General features: G+C 42.2%; 1 protein-coding gene across 1 annotated transcript; it reads left to right on the plus strand.

The window, feature by feature from the left end:
• The first annotated feature begins 1459 nt into the window (after positions 1-1459).
• Positions 1460-13320, plus strand: LOC133975696 (vesicular glutamate transporter 1-like). Its single transcript, XM_062413655.1, has 13 exons — positions 1460-1909; positions 7297-7549; positions 7800-7918; positions 8016-8130; positions 8243-8330; positions 8434-8520; positions 8709-8845; positions 8935-9084; positions 9404-9536; positions 10112-10222; positions 10859-10986; positions 11217-11286; positions 11444-13320. Exons 1-13 carry the CDS (start codon positions 1848-1850, stop codon positions 11737-11739), a joined length of 1749 nt encoding a protein of 582 aa, XP_062269639.1. The 5' UTR covers positions 1460-1847; the 3' UTR covers positions 11740-13320.
• Positions 13321-22980: the final 9660 nt, after the last annotated feature.

Raw genomic sequence — 22980 nt, forward strand, 5'->3', positions numbered from 1 at the left:
CGTTTACCTGATGCACCTACTAAACCTGACACTGTTGTTGTCTGTGACCTCCTGACCTTTAGCCGTCTCACTACCAACTACAAATCTCCCCTCTACATTTGTCTGTGCATCAAACCTATATGTATAAACTGTAGTTATTTATGTTTGTGTGTTTGTAGTTACAATAAACTAGATCTTCTCTGCACATGATACCATTCGTCCTTTCAGCACTGCCACCACATTTCTGCTCTTTATGACCAATAATCGCAGTCTTATTGTCAGATTTATAGATTTTTACTATGTTCCCATGAGCTTCAATGCCAGTTGTAACAAAGGTCTAAAGCAAAACGCATAATCAAAATGAAAATCTTAACAAGGCACATCTAAAATCCCAGATCAAAGAAGAGTCACTTGTTCCTGTGCTAAAAATAAATTTCCTTGAGACTTTAAGCGAAAGGGTGTGATCAGAAAGTATCTGACAGTCCTTGATCTGTGTTTGAGTCTCTTTGGCTAGATGCTCATGTTGTAAAAAATAATGTTAAAAGTGGTTTTAGTACACCTAGTTTCAGACAAGGCCCTTACTCATATCTAAAATTTAACAAAAATCAAACCAATGTAGACAGATAGATACATTCTTTCCTTCTTTCTTTCCTAATTCTAATAAGACTCCACTGTGCAATTTGTTGTCACCCTACCCTTTAAACAGTCATATAACAAATATTATTTATATTATGTAACATATTTAATCAGGCACTTTAATGATATTATGCTCTTGTTCTCATATCACCTAAACTTGTGTTTACCTATATTTGACTGAAGAACTTTATTTCATGCTTACATGGCTGGTATTTATATTCTCTTATTTAGTTGCTGATTTTTATATGTATATTCCATTCTTTATCTGTATAGACACAATTTTATCTAAGAATGGCACAACACGTTTTTGTTGTGCTTGTACAATGTCAATAAAGTTCTTGAATCTTGAAAACATCTCCCGATTTACCGTTAATATACACCATTGACCAAAGTCACATGTCAAAATTGACTGTTTATAGTCAAGTGGCTATTCACCGAAAACAATGAATAATAGAATGCACTTTCGTCATCGCAGCGTTTCCTGTGCGTCAGGGCGCAAAGGAAAAGCTGCAATAAGATCAATTTTTAAATCCTACACTTGCACAGCCTGGGTCCGTAGTTTTGATATAATACAATCACTGGTCAAAAGAGCGCAAGTGATCCGCCGCCCAGCCTCCCCGGCAGCCTCCCGGCGGCAGCCTGCCCCTCCCTGTGTCACAGATACCTGGGAACTCTGGTGATATGCTTCGATCGGACAGTATTTACTCTGACTCTCGCCATTCACGGCTTGCGCGCTCCAAGAATAGCCGCCGCTTAAAACGCCGGGAAGGAAGTGACATGCTACCTTCCACTCACTACACACACTTGGAGAGATTAGCGCGCAGGCAGCGGTAATCTGGTTTCAGGACCACGGCCAGAGACGCCGCCCCGGGCCATGAATCCTGTGGAAAGTTGTCCCCTGCTCCTCCTGAACATCACCGGCCACCGGAGAGTGTGAGGAAAGTTCATTCAGGACACCGAGGAGGAGAGAAAAAAGGGCGAAAGGGCACTGACCATGTGGAGGACGTTTGTGGAAAATCAGAGTTGCTGACTGCAGCTCCATCAGGAAACTACGAGGTTAAGGAGGCTGGTGATCGAGTAAAATCAAGTTTCTTTGTTTTTAGTTTTTTCTTTTGTCCATGTGTCAGTGAGAGACACGAGGCGGAGGGAGCAGGAGAGGAGGAGGAGAAGCCTGTGCGCTCGGGCGGGAGCGCGCAAAGACTGCACCTTGGTCGGAACCTGGAGTCGTGAGGATGGAGATCCGGCCGGATAGGTTTAAGGCCGTGGCAGCCAAGACTCTCGGGAAAATATACGGGTATGTAGAATAACCACCAGCAGAAGTAATGACCTCTGTGTGCTACCTTAAATCTAGTCCCCTGATCTCATCGTGTAAGTTTCTGATTTTAAGCAAACTGCTCCTTTAAAGCTGAGGGTGTCAAGGGAGCTGGATTAGTGTGGAGTTGTATGACCTCGCACCACATCTGTGTCTCAGCCGAAGCCATCACATAACAAACTGTTAGACAAATGATTACAGTGATTCAAAGCTCCAGATACAAAGTTATACAAATATATCTCAAGGTGGAACCCATAACGGTGATATAGGTGTAATTTTGGTAGGTGAGCCAGTAAAAATCTGGTCCACTCGCAGATACACAGTAAGTGAATTATCCTCCGCTGAGCTCCGGAATTAAGTTTCATTTCAGACCCAAACTGCTCGATCGGTGTAAGATGAAGCCTTGGATCAATAAGCAGATTCAGCTCATCCAGGCCTTTCTGCAGCGCTGTCATATCACAGAGCCACGGTCACACTTTTCATGTGGAGGTTTGTGTGGGGACTTCATGCCTGGACAAAGGGACGTGTCTCATTTTATATCGTGTGTGAGTTTTTTCTTTCTCTGCGGCCTGTTATTTTGTCGCACCTGCCTCCATGGGACAGCAGGCTCAGGGCGACTTCCATTTAAAACCTCACTCTAGTGGAGGCTCCACCTTTTTGTGTTAGATAATAGAAGAGCAAGCAAACGTGTCATGAACGACAGGGGGACGTGGAACATGGGAGAAAATCTAACATCCATCGTGCGTTATTACGCATTGCGCAAGCCACCTTGCGCAAAAGCCAATGTTCCACAGTTCTGTCACTATTCTATCGGCAACTGGCTGAACTTGGTGGCACTCTCTCCGCATGCAGCCGAGACCGGGTGTGTGAGGTGTTCAGGAGTCTGGCCGGTGATTGGTATCCGAGGAGGAGGAAGGTATTGATGGCCTCCTCTTCCTCCCCTCTCTCGGGATTTGATGGAACGTCTAAACACTTAAATCCTCTCCAGAAATAGCCTCTCCTCGTCCAAGCTGTCGGCCCACGTAAATCCCCGCAGGCCGCACACCTTGGACACCTCTCTCTCTCTCTCTCTCTCTCTCTCTGACTCTCTCTCCCTCCCACCCTAAGTAGCCCGATAGCTCGTCATCGTGCCACCCCCCACCCCCTCTCACAGGGCACCTCACAGCCAAGATTAGGCCATGGCAGAGAGCCCGCCGCTGCCCACGGGGTGTCATTTTAGTGAAGCGCGCACGTGCTCGCAGGTAGATGCACTCCCTGGGTACTTCGATGCCGTGCGTAACACGCACCCGCCCCCCTCCCTGCTGCTGCCCACTGCACGCAACTTTAACGAAGGGGCACGCACTGTGACAAGAAGCTGCCTCCGTTTTATTTGGTGGCGGATGTTAAAGGTGTCTCGACTCTATTCTGTTCTATTCTATTCTATAATAACAACAACACCAAGACATTAATTGCATAATATACTTGAATAGAATATCTACTGCTTATTGGGTGTTTTTGAATCTGCCTCCATGTAGCTATTCTATTCTACACTATACTATACTATACTATACTATACTAAACTATACTATACTATACTATACTATACTATACTTTTCTATTCTATTCTATTCTATTCTATTCTATTCTGCACTATACTATAGTATACTATTCTATACTTTACCATCCTGTACTATTTACTCTAAGTTGTATTTTGATGGTGTCTCTGTCTTGGCGTCTCTCTTCTATTCAATTCAAAAATGTATAATAACAATCAAATTATAGAATTGAATAGAATAGCGACTGTGTATTATTTATTGTTGAGTATTTTCTGAAGGTGACTCTATGTAGAATATAATTCAGGGACCCTCTGCTGTTGCTCTTATATTAACAGTGTGTCTCTTCTGACTAATCCGCTGTCACAGAGTCAGTACGAGTGACATGTGGGAGTGTTGGAGGCAAAATATGGAATGTTTTTATTCAGTGCATGCTTTGTTATGCTGTATTTACTCACAAGTGAATTCAATAGGTTCATGTAATAGTTATTTGACTTTCTCTTATCCACGCACAGACTCCACTCTGAACCGAGCTGCTGAACCACACTTGACCCATGAATTAAAAGATTAACTAGGATATTCAGTAGTTAATATGAATTCAGCTTTTTTACACGACGTCAAGATCCAAAACTAATCATTTCAACTTCCCTCATGGTGTGACAAGAGCACTGAGGAGGAGGTCAGGTAGCTTCTGAGGATTACAACGGATTTTCCTTAACTCCGGGTCAGTCATGAAAACTACAGCATGTATGATGTGTAGTAAAACAAAAGTGGAAATCCGAGCAGTTTCACAAAGCTCCGTGTGGACGTCCTCTGGACACCGGGAAATAAATTGGTGTTGAGGAGAAAGGAAATGTTGTGAATTGTGTGCAAGACTGAGCAGGAGCCGGGGGAGTTGGCGTTGAAAGGAAGGGTTAAAGATAAAGAGGAGACAGGAGGAAGGAGGAGAGAGGCCCGCCCAGACAAAAATAGTCCAAGCGAGCCAGAGATATTAATAATTCAGGATGGAGAATCATTAATACTTGATCAGTGATGAAGACTGTTAGATCCACTGCTGTACAGTAACTAATAGAGCCTGTATGTTTTATTGTTGCGTCGCTGTTATTTCCCATCAGCCTGCTTAGCGCCTGAGTTTTCATCTGAACTGGTTTATTGGCAGGAACACAAGTCTTTGCTGTCACTTGATATGTTAGGATCAGTCTCATTTTGTCTCCAGGAAGGTCATTTTTATAAGAGCTTCCATAATGCATGTACGAAGGTTTTTTTTATGAACAGCCGGGGCTCTGTTCAGAAATAGGATTGTCTTGGTGGCGTGACAGAGCTGTAACATTCTGAATTGAGATCTTAAGAGTTTAGAGAAGACGCTCCACACATCACCAGCTAAGATCCACTTTCTGTCAAAACACGGACTTCTGGGATGGTTTATATTTATCTTTTTGGGGGTCTTTACCACATGTCTTCCTCTCCCCTGATAATTCCTGTCTCAATACAAGGCAGACACATAAAATCATCATTATAACATCAATTTATAGCAACGTCAAGAACAAGATGGACTTGAAATCAGCAGAATAGTTTCTGGGTATTCTGTAAATTGCAAAATATGAATTACATCATGATACTAAGGATTGAAAGAAATGAGTAATCCGATGAAAACTACCAAACATCCGTTTGAGCTGCTTTCTTGACATTTAAAACCAATATTCACCACAGTGATGTATCGACCATGGTGGCTAAGTCAGTTGAATAGGAACACAATTTCTGTATCCCAATTCATTGTACTCTTTGTGGGCTGGGTACACCGCAATGGTTTAACTGAAATGAGACGGTCTGGTCAACAGAGGATTTCCAGGATTGCCGTCACCAGCTCGTCCTGCCCTCACTGCTGACTGCGAGCAACAGAGCTGCAGTTAGACACAATGAGAAAGTTTTCGCTTGCAGGCGCCATTACTATTTAAAAAAAACGGTTTGTCACTGAAGTGCAATGGATCCTGGGATAGGCTGGGGCAGAGAAGGATCCACTTGTCGGTGCCTTCATCTCTCAGGGGCGTTCCAAATGGGACGGTCTAGTCGAGTTGCCGTGACGCAATCGGTCTTCAAATGCAGCCTCTGATGGATGCGGCCCCTGAGACGAGACACAGCTTACGTCTGTGCAGTAGTGATTGAGGAGTGGAGCCACGGTAGTGAAAACTTGCCGATACACACTCTTGATCAGTCGCGACTCAGGTTTAGTACTAATGACTATTAACCCTGTTCTTATTTCATCAAATAACTAATTTGAACCAAACTCACCATTTAAATGAAGACTTGAACAAACACCAGAACTGCGGTGGTTGAAACTGTGATCAGGGATTGTGTGTTAGTGAACTGCAGTGAGACATCAAGTATCCAGGCTGTACTCGCTCTGCAAGGTATAAGAGTTGTCATCGCCACCGTGATGAATGTTCACTGGGGGAGAACTAGCGGCTCAGTCAGCAAAGAATCCTAACACATCAGATGAGACTCGAGCCCATGAGCTCCATCTAATATCATCCTCTTCTGTCTTGAACAACCAGCTGCTGAAAAAAGCACACACCCCCATTTCCCTGTAGCTTTGCTCATGTTCTGCACTGTTTGGTGTTTTTGTATTTTAGGTACAGAAACGGCAGGACTGAGCTGACTCATTTTTTTTTTTGCTTCAGCACAACCGGCTCTCAGGTACTGAATTCATCCTTCGACATTGGCGAGGGGCTATATTTACCTGAGGATAGCAGCAGGAGCAGCAAAAGGACTCCATCACGCGGACCTACAGCTCTCGAGTCTGATCCGAGAACAAGCATCATGTTTAATAGATTATCCGCTGCACGTTTAGATGCATATTTGATGCCCGTTAGACTTCAAGCTTGGCAGAGGTCATGGCTTCTCAGGGTTTCTCAGCAAGCCTCATGAACATCAGTCACAGACAGGAGCAGGAAAGGAGGAGTTGGAGGAGGAAGAGGAGGATGAATGCACCAAGATGAGACGTGCCTGTCAACACTGTTGTCTTTTAGTCACACAGTATTTCTTTACTGTGAGCTGGTTCAGTCAAGGTATGAGTAATATAAATATATTTAATCTAGAATTCCACAAACTCATACAAAACAGTTATCAAGATCCACGTATAATATCCTGGGAAGATGGGGAAAATGTGGAAAAACTTCCTATTTTTAATGTTAAATAAAAAGAAAAAAAAGTGGGATCTGCACCAAACTTGAATAGGTTCTTCCCTGACCCATATGGCATCTTTCCGGCAATCATTTCCACAATGTTGCTAAGCCCAGACAACCTTATCCCACCATCATAATCTGATAGAAGAAAAAGCTGTATCCATCCATCCATCCATCCATCCATCCATCCACTAGTAGAGTGCTGGTGTCAATCCTGTATGGCAAAAATGTAATTTCTTAAAACTTCTAGGTGCCCCATCATCTAAACAACATACTAACATGGACGGTGCATAGTGGTGAAGTGGTTAGCGCCATGGTTTGAACACGATGGCCAACCAGTTGTTTTTTGTTAGTAGTTGTCATGTTTTATCCGGCTCTGCATGTTTTTTATTACCAGGTAATCCGACTTCCTCCAAACACTTTTCCCTTAGCTCAATTGGAGAATCAGATTTTCCCATTGTCTCTGCATGTTGGCCCTGTGATGGAGTGGCGACCTGTCCAGGTTGTTCCCCGCCTCTCGCTTAATGTCAGCTGCGATTGGCTCTAGCGCTCCCACAACCCTCAAAGGATAAGCCCTGTTGATAATATATGAACAGATGAAGGGAGGGGTTTTTCATTCCCGCACTTTTCCCTTTCTCCAAACTCTCCTTTTCAGAGCTCTTGAGAAGAAGCAGGAAAATGGCGAGACCATCGAGCTGTCGGCGGAGGGCCGGCCAGAGTTGGTGGAGGAGAAGGAGATGCCGGTGGTGGACTGCACGTGCTTCGGCCTGCCCAGGCGCTACATCATTGCCATCCTCTCCGGTATTGGCTTCTGCATCTCCTTTGGAATCCGGTGTAACTTGGGTGTGGCCATCGTCAGCATGGTGAACAGCCACAAGATCTACAAAGACAACAAGGAGGTCATAGTGGTGAGTGGCCATTACTACAGCATAAAGGGTTATTTTAGACGGGCATTTCAGATCAAGATCAATAGGGAACAGTGTTCAAAGCAGTCACAAAGTCGTCACAAAGCATTGTCATCAGTAATTTGAATAAATGTTTTTGACGGTTCAAAGTGCCTAAGATTCTGGTCGACTGGATTACCCTCAGAGGACCATGAATCAGTCACCGGGATTCTGTTGTTTTGATTGTTCACTGCCTTCCTGTCTGTCCTGACAGGAACCTCAATTTGACTGGGACCCAGAGACAGTGGGAATGATCCACGGCTCCTTCTTCTGGGGATACATCGTAACTCAGATTCCAGGAGGATTCATTTGTCAAAAGTTTGCAGCAAACAGGTCTGTTATTTCAGTATTTTATCTATACAAGGGATAAGGGCACATCCTTCTATACCCACCGAATGGCTTTTTCATTCTTTACTCCTCCCATTTCCAGAGTGTTTGGCTTCGCCATAGTAGCCACATCATGCCTGAACATGCTCATCCCCGCGGCCGCCCGGACGCACTTTGGCTGTGTGATCCTCGTCAGGATATGTCAAGGACTTGTAGAGGTACTTCTACTCCTGAGCTTCGTCCAAAATACAAGAAAAGGACAAGATGGACTGATTTTACATTTATTCAGACCATTCAAGATTGTGTTATTTCTTCTCCACTCTACTACAGGGTGTTTCATATCCTGCCTGTCACGGTATTTGGGCAAAATGGGCCCCACCTCTCGAAAGAAGTCGCCTGGCCACAACAGCGTTTTGTGGTGAGTCTCTTTATAACAGGTTCTTTTTCACTTTGATGATTCACTTTAAGAAAGAAAATGTCGCTCATTTTATTAAACACCACAATTTTTCTGTGCTCCCCAGGTTCTTATGCTGGTGCTGTGATTGCCATGCCGTTAGCTGGAATCCTCGTCCAGTACTCAGGCTGGTCATCGGTCTTCTACGTCTACGGTAAGCAACCCTTGAACTGAAGATAAACAACATCCAGCTTTTCACTAATATTGCTTTTCAAACTCTTCAAACGGAATTTAGCATTTATTTTAGCATGTTTAAAAAATGAACCGGGATTTTCAGACTGAACTTGACATTTACATTTTTGTCTTTCTTTTCCCTGCCTGTCTGCCCTTCCTCCGCTCCAGGAAGTTTTGGGATCATGTGGTACTGTTTCTGGACCCTGGTGTCTTATGAGAGTCCAGCAGCACATCCCACCATCACTCCCGAGGAGAGGACATATATCGAGGAGAGCATAGGAGAGACTGCCCAACACGCAGTAACGGTCAGTAGATTCCCTCAGTAGTGTGATTTAGACACCGTCCTTCAAAAGGTTTGAGGAGTTAGTAAATAACACATTTTTATGTGGTACAGAAATTCAACACCCCATGGAGGGCCTTCTTCACGTCCATGCCAGTGTATGCGATCATCGTGGCTAATTTCTGCAGAAGCTGGACTTTCTACTTGCTTCTCATCAGCCAGCCCGCGTACTTCGAGGAGGTGTTCGGGTTCGAGATTAGCAAGGTAACGGTAACAGGGACAAAAGCTCCAATACATAACGGTCGATTAGCACAGGTCCAACAGCCCCCTTAAGTTCAATAAAGATGCACCAAATTTGAAACACTCACAGATTTCTGTTCCCTAAATGTCCGCGACCCACCCCCTGATCCGGATCTGCACCAAAATTGTTGTGGGATCGTCAGTTGTTTTTTGTGTAATCTTGCAAAAGATAAAATGAACACAAAAAGCAACCCACAAACAAACGGACAGGGGTAAAAACACAACTTCGATGTCACTTTAAATGTTTACTGCATTTTCATCCTTTCTGTTCATTTTCATGCAGGTGGGCATGGTTTCTGCCCTTCCCCATCTGGTTATGACCATCATTGTGCCCATCGGTGGCCAGCTCGCTGACTATTTGCGCTGCAACCACATCATGACCACAACCAACGTCAGGAAACTTATGAACTGTGGAGGTGAGAAGGGGCCAAATGAAGGGAAAGCTAAATTACACTCACACAGGGGAAATCCTGCTGGTTTGCTGTTTTAATTCCTAAAGATCAAATGTGTAGTCAAGCTAATCAATATGCAAAATCTGACACACAAAATTATTTTACTGTCTTGGGGTTTTTCAGTCGCAAGGTTCAGTCACGTAAACCTGATATCTGATCCGATCAGATATCCTATCTATCCTGACATCACGGTGAGTCCTTGACTGATTAAGCTCTCAAGTGTGAACTAAAGTATTTCTTCAGCCCTGGTGAGAAAACATTTGCTGGATAGGACAAATGGTGACTCACTGTAAAGCAGAAGCTCCGCGCCTGTCAGCTATTTTTGAACGTCCCCAGCAGAGAGTGAAATGTAGAAGCGAGCAGTGCACATATCACTTTGTTGGAAGCTATTTTCAGATTGGGCTCAGAGAAAAGCAGTTTGTGAACAGAGAGAAAGACACAAATACATGAATAAAATGCACGTCAGTTGACTTTCAAAGCGTCTTCCTTCGAGAACGCCGCTCTCTGTTTGATTTCTGTGATTTCTTCATCTCCGACAGGGTTTGGGATGGAGGCGACTCTGCTGCTGGTGGTGGGCTTCTCTCACACTAAAGCTGTGGCCATCACATTCCTCGTCCTAGCTGTGGGTTTCTCTGGCTTTGCCATTTCAGGTGAAAACATATCTTGAGTCTATTTATTCTACGAGCCTGCATGCAATGTTTTCCTTGAAACCTATTGCCCATTAATATCTATTTACTATTTCCACAATCCTCTGTCTCGCTGTCCGGGCACTTATCTTACCAGGTCCCATCTTATTGGCTCCACTTCAGAATCAGAATCAGAATCAGAATCAGAATCATTTTTATTGCCATGTATATTTGCACATACAGGAAATTGCCTTGGTGTGGTTGGTGCACTTTACAAACAACAAATTAAAAACAACAACAACAATATCGAACATGTAAGATGTTTATTCTAAATAGCCAGAGGAAGTACAGTGTCAAATTTTGTGCGATTTGGACACGTGATATTTTCAATACTAATACAAAAAATTGAATAAACAGGCGACCATCACTCTGTAGCAGTCAGTGGGGGCAGGGCAGCCAAATGCTTATGACAGTTGGATCATTTTTATTTCAACCTATTGAACTGACACAGACGTTTAACGCTATGTGGGTGAAAATAATTTGCATGTTTATTCGGTGCATGGACAAGAAAACCTCCACTTTCAAAGCAGGCACTCCAGTAGGTTGCTTTAATTATGAAATATATATGTATCACTCATCATATGAATTTTTTCTCATAAGGTTTCAATGTCAACCACCTGGACATTGCACCACGATATGCCAGTATCCTCATGGGTATCTCCAACGGTGTGGGCACCTTGTCTGGTATGGTTTGCCCACTTATTGTTGGTGCCATGACAAAGCACAAGGTGAGAAATGATTTCTACTAAATCATTGTGTATTTATGTTTGTCATTAACTACAGTTTCATATTAGAAGGTAATATAGTATGCATGACATTATATCCTGATAGGATAATTTCCGTTTAAATATCTGACTGGGATTGGTTTCACTTTTAAATTTAACTTTATTACAAAGTCCTGATAGAAAAAAAAGAGAAAAGTATGCTTATAAACACTTTTTTCTTCTCTCCATCACAGACTCGAGAGGAGTGGCAGGGCGTGTTCCTTATTGCCTCACTTGTACATTACGGAGGTGTTATATTCTATGGTGGGTATATTCAGCTCTAAATGTTCCACTTATTCTACCTCAGATCATTGGGAGGTTTCTTTATGCTCCTGTGTGTTTCTATTCATACAATCAAACCTGTTTTCTTACAAATCTGAAATATGTGCCAAAAGTCTTATTCTGGGTGTCTCTGCCGCAGGACTCTTTGCATCCGGAGAGCAGCAGGCTTGGGCCGAGCCGGAGCAGACGAGCGACGAGAAGTGTGGCATCCTGGACGAGGATGAGCTCGCCAACGAGACGGAGGAGCTGTATCGCACAAGCGGAGGGGGGGGCTACGGAGCCATGAACCAAGGTGCGGATCCCAATGGAGGCGGTGGCATGGCAGGAGGAGGAGGAGGCTGGGTCTCAGACTGGGACAAAACTGAGGAGTATGTTCAACCAGCCGGGGCCAATAATTACCTTTATGGAGGAGAGGGGGACCGGGAGTTAACATAAAACCAGCAGGTCCTCGGCACACAGCCTGCAGTGAGGCAGAAACTGTGCATCTCACTGGATGACTTTAAAAGTGCGGATTTAAAACGGAAGCCGGGAAGGACGATTCTCAGCAAGTCTGAAAATATTAATACAACTGAACTGAATTCAAAGAGACTGCACAGTGGAGGTGACGAAAATTATTAGATGTAAAATGTGTGTTTGTGATTGCAATTGTGTACCTTGTGTGACAGACACTTTAAGTAGGAGAGTAGTAGGACCTGTCAGCCTCCCTGTGATACCCGTTGGAGACGGGCTGTGTTTTAGGCCTGGTGTGGCTTTTCGTTTACGTGTATCCATTGTAATAATTATAGACCTTTATATAAGAATTGACAGGACATTAGCAACCCTCTCACTAAAGTCATTCCAAAATCTCTAGGCGCACATTGGTCACGAGCGCATCTGTTGACGGATGAAACTTACTGAGTTGTGGAGTTTCTGCAACCGATAGCTGTGTATGTACTGTACCTCCACTGAAGTTAAAGTTTTGTCCCTAATGTGCACACTTTTAAGAAAAAGCATTTTCCTTGTGCCAATACAACTAAATATTTTTGCTCTCTAGTATTAATTTACTTATCCATTGAGAAGGTAATTGAACTTCTGCGAATATGACTGTTTTCTGTTGATAGCCTCAATACGGATTATTTCTAGATGCAGACGTTTGAATTCCTCGTGCAAAAAATGTGCACGTGAGTGGTCACGTCATATGTGTTTTCAGGCATGTGAGAATGGACGGGGATTAAAGAGCCTGATTCAGAGCCAAAATGCTCATGTGGACATAAATCATCTTTGTTTGAAACGCCATTTTCATCAAAAACCCTAGTCGTGTGGATTTAGACTTTGATGAGGTCCTTTAAAAAAACGTTCTCTCAAAAATGCTTGTCATGTAACATATTCTTCATTCATATTATTCTATGGTGTCTTTGTTGTGTTCAGGCTCTTCATGCTCTAAGTGTTAACATATTCCCTTTCAGGTGAGAAACTGCTGCCACAGTATTAATAACCATGAGAGCCCCAGCCCCATGCCGGTCTCTCACAGCAGTGGGCCATGGCAGCCGTGTGGTGGCGCTTATGTAGCATACATCAAAATTAACGAGCAAAAATAGAAGGGGGACGTTTTGCTTTGCTTAAATCTATAGTGCAGCAGTGTGAGGATATGATGAACAAATCAGTGAATCAAAGGCCGATTAAACATAAGAGGCTGTCAAAGGACAACGTAACATTTCACAGTACATGAGCAATTTCTTGAATTTTTCTTAGCAGATGTATAATGTATTTAGATATAACCCCAAAGTTAGGGTTTAATATATCCCTGTGTTAGACTGTGAGATGGGAACTGACTGTTCCTGTTTCATCAACTTGAGTTCACTGATTAAATATGAAATCAATGTTAGGGTTTTTACTGTTTTTTGTCATTTTTTTTCATTAATATATTGTTTCATGTTTTGTTCTGGATTGTTAACTCAAATTGTAAATGTAAAAAAAATCCTGTACATGTGAAAAATTGGATAATAAACCTAGAGGGGATGATTCCTGTAACACTAATCATAGATATTATGGATGATTACTCCTATATTTATGTTTCTTTATGCTTTGTCTTCTTCAAGCCATTTTTCCATTGTGACCCAGGTGCCAGCCATGTTAACCTCTGAACACAGTGGTGTCATGTTTCCCATAATGTGCCACTCCTCCCCAGACGGCATGTGTTGATCCCTGAGCCAGAGTATAAGTGCATGAAAACGAAGAAGAAGGACAGAACGAGGGGGCTCACCACGGTTCCTCAGGAGGTAAGAGGCACCGAGGCTCAGGGATTCACCCCGCTGCCCCGCTCTGGTGTCTGAAATCAATGGGATTATCCTGCGTCCATCTGTCAGCGAGAGAACGAGTGAGAATAAGAAGGAGAAAGATATTCATCACTGGTATCTAATAACACTGCGGGGAGAAACGTTCCTGGCAGTTTGTTTGTGCCAGCATCAAGTTACAAACACAAACTCACATACACACACACACACACAGGGCAAATAAAGGGATAGAGGAGAACAAGGAGAGCCGTAGTGGGATTAAAGCAAACTGTCGATTTAATGGGCCAACAATTGCTTTCTTGAACAAATCTAATAAGTGGCAATGTGGTCAATATCAACCAGTAAGCAATGAGGTTCCTTCCACAACCACAGATGCATAAAAACATTGAATAATTGTTTCTCTTTCTGGACACTTTATCATCATTATCTATAGGGTGTATTATCCACTATAGCAACTTTATAATAGCTAACAGTTCCCAGGGGGTATTTGTTGGGAAATTGGGTTTCTTCACCATGATTAGAGGTGATGCAAAGAAACAACACTAAATATCAACAAGGAAAGTATCTGTTATCAGCAAGTTGAGTGATAATCACTGTACTGGCTCTCAAACAACAATAATGTAATCACCATACAGCGTATCCTAACCCAGAAACCTCTTTCTCTTCTGTTTGCTCACAGATTCAGGAATAAGTTACTGGTTCGTGTTCATGTTCCACGAAAGCCAGTTGCTGTTATTGTGTTCTTTAAGCCAATAAAAGAAGAAGAAGAATTCTATACCAATTAGGATGATACCAAGTTGGTTCAAATATTAGACAACCTTTGTCTAATTTGAAACAGTGATTGTTTACGATATTCTTTTTTCATGTACATATTAGTAAGATAATCTTTATGTGCTTGATGAAACCATTCAGTGACAAATATGTCAAGAGCTCTGGAAGGCTAACGGCTCCGTTAGATCGAAGCCTTTCTCTAGCAAATGTGAAACGTTTTGTTCAAACCAAACACTCTATATATAAAGATGGATGGATGTCTACACTTTCTCCCCCTATCCAGAGAGATAGCTGAAATATACAGAAAAAACAACATACGTTTATAGAAGTAAAATAACATTTTGAGAAAAAGATTATTTGATGTGTAGTTTGACTTTTATTTTCTTCCACCTGGTGGCAAGCAAGATGCTTTGGCATCACACTTGGAATATGCTGATCCCATGTGTGAACTTCCTCTTCCTGTTTGATTGGACTTCCTGTCTTTGTAGGTTTTCCCGCTAGTTTTCTGATGCACCTGTGGCTCCCTTGCCACTTAGTCCTCAGTGTATTTATACCTTGTGTTGCTGATGTTCAGATGACATAAAGTAGTTAAGCCTCTGTTAAAGGTTCAACGCTCTACTTGGGTTTATCGCTCTCCTTTTGTGAACTCCTGGACTGACTCTCCTGCATTTGAATTTCAGAATCCTCCATTTTGGATTTGTTTGTTTGCACAGTTTGGACTCATCCTCCTCCTGTGTTGAACTCTCGCCTGCACCAACCCTCAGTAAGCCTGCTCCCTCTGTTGCTCAGATGATCTTTCACTTGGTTGTTGAAGCAACGTATAGTAAGTTTTTGTAGTTTAATAACTTTCAGAAATATAACGTTATGCATAAGAGCCATGAGGGCATTGCTTTACATTTTTAAAGTATTGAGCCCAACTCTATAATATTCAGAGTCTGCCTTGTCTTGTTGCTGAAAAACCCACTCTGCTGTTTGTCCTAAACTGAATTTGTCTGTTTCGTAAAAGTGACCTCGACCTTCATTTTTTTCCATAGCAACACAACCACTTAAATCCTAATGTGTAATGGCTCCTAAACGTAAATCACTTTCTGGTTGGATTTAGAACCTTCACCCAAAGGTTGGGACTTTAAGAGATTTACTAAAAACAAACATAAAAAAACCAAAATAAAAACCTCTCTCAAGGTACAAGGTTTAAGAACAAATAACCTGTTAAAGCCAGATAATGTTATCTTGTACATTGTTGAAATTGTACAACTGATGTAATACACAAAAGTTCCAGATACGTCTTGAGACACCGAACAGATCACTAGCTTATCCATCCCTGTATAAATGACACTATGACAAGGTGTAAGCAAAATTAATGATGATTTGCTCACCTTTTTCAATCACTGAAAGTAGATACACTAACATATATTATATGTTAAACACTAAAGGGCTTCAGAAAAGGCCTATGTTTGTCCTTAACTCAATACTCGAATGAAAGCATCTGTAATGCCGTTGTTGGGGGTACTGGGTGTATGATGAGTATCAGGGTTGAAAAATTAGTTGACCAGATCTGAGCTGAACCATCCATCAAGCTGATCAATACCACTGTTCACTTTATACCTTGACTGAATGTAAGGTTTTACTGACTTTGAACAGTGGCTACTTTGTTTTTTTAAATGTTACAAAATGTAACCATTTTCTTTTCTGGTTTACAAAAGGTTACGTTTTAAAAAATATTCCTCAGCAAAATATGACTTTTCCGTTTCTTGTTCTTATTTCTCAGAATTTATCTTGGGGTCAGTTTCCCTTTGTGCTGTGGGGAATATTTAGATGTTCTGTTGACGGGATCACTTGACAACAACAATATATAAAAATGAAAAGATCAACCCATCCTAACTCTGTATCTAAAGAATAAGTCCACCAATCATTCTTATCTTTTTTATTCTTTACTTTTGTTCCATATAATACTCATTGATGCATATCCCCTTCTAAAAATGTTTAGACTTTGTTAATGCTCAGGAGCTACTTATAAGAATTATTTCTAGTGAATTCATATCATTATATACAATATGTTGTCACTTTTATATTGTTTGTGTGCAGAGCTGTTTATATAAAGTCTATGACTGCTATGACCATGTGTTCATCCTACCTGGTTTATCTGCAATGTAGATTTTATAGTTAATGATTTTATTTAATATCAAACATTGTTTATTCAGTCCAAATTGCACCAAACTCGGCACACCTCTTTCCGAAGTGAAATACAAATACCAGGTTGGAAGTTGATTGGTTTTTGAGCTCTCCATTCCACATACAGACAGACTGACGTTTGTGGAATTAGTTAGTAGATTATTCAAATACATTAGTCCTTTAAGAGGAAGATCAAACCACAGTATGAGTGTGGAAATATACAACAGCACTGTTGTTTTATTGCTCAAATGTTTTATCAGTTTGAGTTCAGTGTTTCAGTTACTTGAGTTGGCCACCAGAGTCCAGCACTGCATCAGTTTTCTTTACAAGCACAACGCATGACTGATGCCTTACAGTAGGTTTGAGCCTGTATTTTACTGTGTGTCTGTACAGAAAGCAAACGTTTGATTGGGCAATCATGATACAGAAAGTGTGTGAGTCCAGCATTCACAAATAGCAAATGTTGAAATGCGATTGAAACGTTTTAAATCGTTAAATTGGATTTACATACTCTCACTAAAATGTACAGAAATCCTATTAACCAGTGATTGATTTAAAGCAGCACTTTCTGTTTCACAGCTTCGATTTTTAAGAATCTATATTTCTCTCTCGTTCTGCCCTCAGCTCTTGTCTCTGCTTCTGCTTTAGTTCATCTTTTCATTCTGACTCTACTTCACCCAAAGCAGAGTGAACCACACTCACAAAAAAAACAAGTCCAAAACAAACAAAATCCCAGCCAGCACAGCCTTACTACTGTATGCTCCATCTGCCCATGACCCACTTTTCTCTCGTCGCCTTTGGCATGAGACGGGTTAACGCAGAAAGCAGGAGGAAAGCTAGTTTCTCAGAATAAGGACATTGGGCAACAATGGCTGTGGAGGCTCCCGAGGTAGGATGAGATTGTGGTGAATATACGCCATTAGGGCTCCCACTAGAGCTCCTATCAAGGGGTAACATCCAGTCGAATGGCGTCCTTAAAAGGCTGGAAATGGCAGGATCCATCTACAACACCCCTTAACAAAGTGTAGCACAGTGTGTATTAATGTTTTTCAAGTTCACCTTCCTCAATCTTCCAACTTCTCTTGATGGACTCTAAAAGCTGCCATAAAGCAAACAGAAGGACATTTTCTCACTTGAAACCCTCCAGCTGCTGCTATTCACTGGAGCAGAATTATATATTCTACCTATTATATAAACTCACTTTACCAACATTAGAGCACTAAATAACTTTCTATTAATAATTTATAATTTGGGTCTTGATATTTATGCTTTAGTTCGAGTGTTTTCTTTTTAGCATTTTCCTTTACTGGAAGGCTGAATAGTGTAGGTATGGACAGGAAGTGTGTGTGTGGTAGAGTAAACTACACATGACACCTGCCAGCCCTGCAGAGCATCATGTGTAGCTCCCAATCCTTAACCCAGTTGTATAATGATGCAGTCACTCATTGAGCCTGTCACAAACAACCATGCATCACCAGGATTTATCATGGATAGACTGGAAGTGTTTACACAGTGTTAAAATGCATACCGCATAATCAGAAGGTCCCCAGTTGGACTCCTGCGAAGGACCCTCGCCTCACGCCACCATCGGTCATCTGCACAACAACAATATTCATCGGAGCTGAGTCCAAATTGTTTCAATTGACACCTGGGGGACGGCAGCAGTAGAGACGATGAATCCTCCCTCCTCTGTGTTTGTGGATGGATATTTGTGGCCAATTACAAGGTCAAACTAAATGTTTGCCTCAAGGAGGTTTCTGCTGTTTCAGGTAGTTTGTTTTTATCACAGTGATCTATGTTCAAGAGCTCGTTTTTCTACTTGGTTTTAATTTTGTATTTGATGCTATAAAAACAGGGTGAGATATCATGATTCACAGCTCAGAATGGCTTGTGATTGGTCGAATGCTTGCATCAGCAGGACACCAAAACCACGGCTCCATCCCCCGATAGCTACTGCGCAGACTCTGCCTCAAAACGCACAACATGGCTGCGTTCATATTCTGGATATTTTGGTGGAAGGAAGTGGAGACAAATTGTTCCATCTTTATTTAGAGTTTATGGATGAAACAAGCTTTAAACTTTTGGCTAGAGAGAGAAGAAAATACATTACATATCTTCCTGGTGCTGCTCTCTATACCACTTCTTCTCAAAGTTAAATCTCCACATATGGGGGGAAACCAACCTCTAAGCACTTGCCGGAGAATCTTGTATTTCATACAAAGTTTTCTAGAGCATCAAGTAATTGAGTGATACGTGAGTGATACTTCCACAGATACACTGCAAGGGGCAACTGTTAATGCCTCACATTTAATTGTGCCATCTGAACCACTGGCAACCCGTTACTGCTGAGTTTTCCAACTGTTTTCTCAATGCGATGAGCACAACAACCACAATGTCATTCAGCTTAGTTTTCCCAGAAGCCACGGTCTCAAACCTCACCCGATACATGGCGAGGTAACCGAGACAACGTGCTTCTTTCTTTTCATTCAGGTGAATAGACCCTTTGAATGAGAGAAGAAGGCATTGTCCTCCTAGTTCGTTCAAAGTCAGACAATTCCCCTGACCACTAATTGGTGGTGATGATGAACGATGACCACTGAACTAACGTGTAGCTGCGACACCTGACATCACAAAGGCCCCATTTTATCAATGGAGGAAGTCAAAACCATTTTTCTTTGCCTGCGACGACCTCTGGGCGTCAAAGATAAAAAGAGAACAGTGAGGTGGCCTGAATCCATCCATCCATCCATCCATTCACCCACCCCGCGCGTGTGTGTGAGAGAGAGAGATGGGAAAGAGAAAGACAGAGGGAGGATCATATCATGGGACAAGTGAGGGTGTTTGATTGATAGAGTGACAGAAATAATGAGGGTGAGAGGCAGAGGATGGAGGATGCTGAAGAGTGGAGACTGAGAGTTGGAATGCAAGCGGGACAGTGACAAAAGAAAAGAGAGAGAGAGAGAGAGAGAGAGAGAGAGACTAATGAAGAAAATTGGGGATAATTGAATAGAAGAGCATTTGAGCATGAGAGCGACTGACAGACGGATGGTGAGGAGGCTGCACAGTGGAAGTACAAAGAGAGGAGGCAGAACGGAGGAGGGAGATCAATGTAGCTGCTGAAGAGAGAGGGAGAGTAGAGAGAGTGCAAGAGATGGGGAGAGAGAGAGAGTGCAAGAGATGGGGAGAGAGAGAGAGAGGGAGAGATGGCTCTACCAGGGAGGGCACAGAGTAGGTGAAAGTGAGTGTGTGTGAAAGAGAAAGAGGGGCTGCAGAATACAGTGGCTCAAGCTGGCTCTCACCGCTGCACATTTAAACACTAGAAGGCATGCAAATGTGATTTTTGAAAGAGGAGAAAGCAAATCTTTTTTTTTTTTGATTTTCCTCTCATCTGTATTTTATCCATCGGATCTTTATCTCATCTGTTCTCTTTGTGGTTTATAAAGGAGGTCGCAGCGGATACAACGAGGAGCAACACAGACTGAACTGCAGACTGGAAGGTATTGACTTTTTCATCATACCAATTAGTTCACCCTAAAAAAGAGCACCTGCCTTGCCTATGTCACAATGAAATCAAAGTCATGTGTAGTGTCTTGATATATCAAAAAAAAATATCTGGAAATTAATTAGCATCCAGGTTTGTGAGGGTAAAAGCGACTTCAAAAGAAGCGGGTGCTGCTGGAATTGTGGCAGAGACAGAGAGAGATAGGGGGGGGGGGGGGGGACAAACGTCCTCACATTTCTCATGTAGGTGGGGAGAAAAACCAAAGTGGGAAAAATGAAAAAAAAAGAAAAATTACAAAGATCACAGAGCCTTCAAAGAAAACTCCAAAGTGATGAGGGTTATGTTGATTTGTTTTCTCCAAGTCAATGTGAATCAAATTAAAAAAAAAAAAATTCTGAACACAATTGACCGTGATGGTGGAAAAGTTCATTTCTCAAGATGAGTATTTAGAAAAGTAATCCTGAATCCAACTTGATGGCCATAATTGAATCTCTTGTGACTAGTTAAGACCCTGTTCCATGTAGATGACTCCGTGCTCATTATTAATCAGAATTTCTACATTGTACAACTGCTCCCCCACAGTTACAAAGTAGGTTATGACCTGCTGCATTACAGGGATCTGTGCACAGAGGAAATGGAGGGGGGAATAATTTATTATAAGCTAGTAATCAGTCTGGGAGTTGCAGGGGAAAAAAAATAATGCTTGTGTAAAAATTTACATTTGTGTAATTCCAATGATAATACCAACGAGACACTTACAGGATGGTGTGATAGGAGTTGCTATGAAATGGTAAGCGTAAACAAACGAGAGCTCATCAACACATTCACAATTTACAACCTCCTTCCGCTGCGACTTGTCAAAATCATTACGTGCAAGTGAGTTATGGTGTCAGCTGATGGAAACACACACACACAAACACACACACACACAAACATGTACAGTACATTGACCTACATTACCTGGAGACTTACTGTAACCTTAACCATAGTTTTCTACTTGCTTAAACCTAACCTTAACCTAAACATAATCTTCACCTAAACCAGATCTTGAACTACACCAAATCTTAACCCTACCTTAAAAATGTAATGATCTACGTTATGGGGACTTGCTTTTTGTCCTCATAATACGACGTGTTAAACTGATTTATGTCCTCTACACACACACACACACACACACACACACACACACATACACACACACACACACAAACACAGCTGCACAGCTTTCCCTATTAGGACTTCGCATTTACTTCCATTCATTATGTACAGCCTAACCACTAACAAGAACTTACCCATGACAAATTCATGTCTAACCTTAACATAAACGCTATTCACATCTTACCACTAACCTTAAACAGGAAAATATTGCCTCATCAGTACGTGGCTTTGATCCCCATGAGGTCTACTGGTCCTGATAAGGTCAGTGTTTGTGCTGGAAAAGCTCCTAAAGAGGTGAAAAACAAGTGCACACACGCACACACACCTCCTTTATTTCCTATTTCTCCTCTGCACCAGTGGTGTGTTCCATCTCTTTGCACTTTCACCCTGGATGCAACATAATTGACTTTGCACAGCCTCCTAAGACCTGCCCCACGCGGCTGAAATGCATAACAAGCAGAACTGCCTTTAAAGCATATTTCTCGATCGGAGAGCAGCGCCGAGGGAAATTCATTAGGAAACGAAAGAAAACAAACAAACTGGCCAATTTAGAGCAGAGTGGGAAAGCTGAGATTAATGGCTTCCTCTCAAACGTAGAACAATTGATCATTATGGAACAAAGGAGGCCGGTTGACGTTATCAATGCCAGAGCAACGGAGCGATTTATACATGACGTGCCTGTTATGCCAAAGGAGAACGTGGTCAAGCAACAATTGAATGGAGGATGAAAGACATGAGAAGTACTTGATCTGGCAGAAAGCTTAATGTGTCTCCCTGATTCAGAACATTTCCACCACAAGTGCCTACTTACTTCCACTTTATCCTGTCCTGCCTCATGCTGCTCTTCCCTGCCTGGTCCTGTTCTGTCCTGCATCAGCTCTGCAGGAGGAGCAGGAGTCAATAAACAGGCTGGTTCCTGTAGCAGATGTGACAGAGCCATATAGTCCAGTAATTCTCTGGGGTTTGGTGTGGGGAGAGATAGTAGGACAAGCGCTAGACCCACGCTGAGAGAATATTTCCATTGACAGCTCACTGCTGGTGAGGAATACAGCCAGACTCTATTAGCTGCAACGTGCTACTGTATCTGTGAAGGAGAAACGCAAAACTCACAACAAAATGTTCCTTAAATCAGTCCCATGGGAGAAGTAAACTAGGCTGCAGCTGTGGAGAGCTATGAAAACTCCATATACAGTATAAGCAAAATACACATGGACACACATACACATTTCATTTTTACCTTGTAATTCAAGGACAAGCTACCAAATCTGCAAATGCACACGGACCATCCTCTGGCTGACATTTAAAAGTGGTCTCATCAAATAACCTTGAGAAGTGATTTCATGTTTAAACAAAAATTGTCATCCAATATGATTTTTAATGAACCTCTAATTGTTATTTGTGGAACCGATGGAGTCCCATCGTTCTGCTCATTAAGAAGAAAGGGCTGTTTCCCCTGACTCGGCAGGCTTTTCATTATTACATACAGGGATATTTGCCCCAGGGGAAAGATCTGGAGGATTGCCGTAAGCCATGCAAACAAAATGCAACACATCCACCGATATGAAGAATGGAAATAGCTCCAGATTTGAACCATTTTGCACGCAACTTCAAATGAATGAGTCAAAAGCACAGTCGTGTTCCGAATGCACGCATGGCTTAGGAAGCAACGAGGAATCCTAACTTTTCACTTAGTTGGACACGAAAGTATGAAAATCTACCATCTAACATGAAACGAGGAGCAATGTATAATATGATGACAGAGCGAGTGGGTGATCAAACCCTTTAGGTCTCGGTGTAATT

Source organism: Platichthys flesus, chromosome 20, assembly GCF_949316205.1.
Source record: "Platichthys flesus chromosome 20, fPlaFle2.1, whole genome shotgun sequence".
In the NCBI taxonomy this organism is placed as follows: domain Eukaryota; kingdom Metazoa; phylum Chordata; class Actinopteri; order Pleuronectiformes; family Pleuronectidae; genus Platichthys; species Platichthys flesus.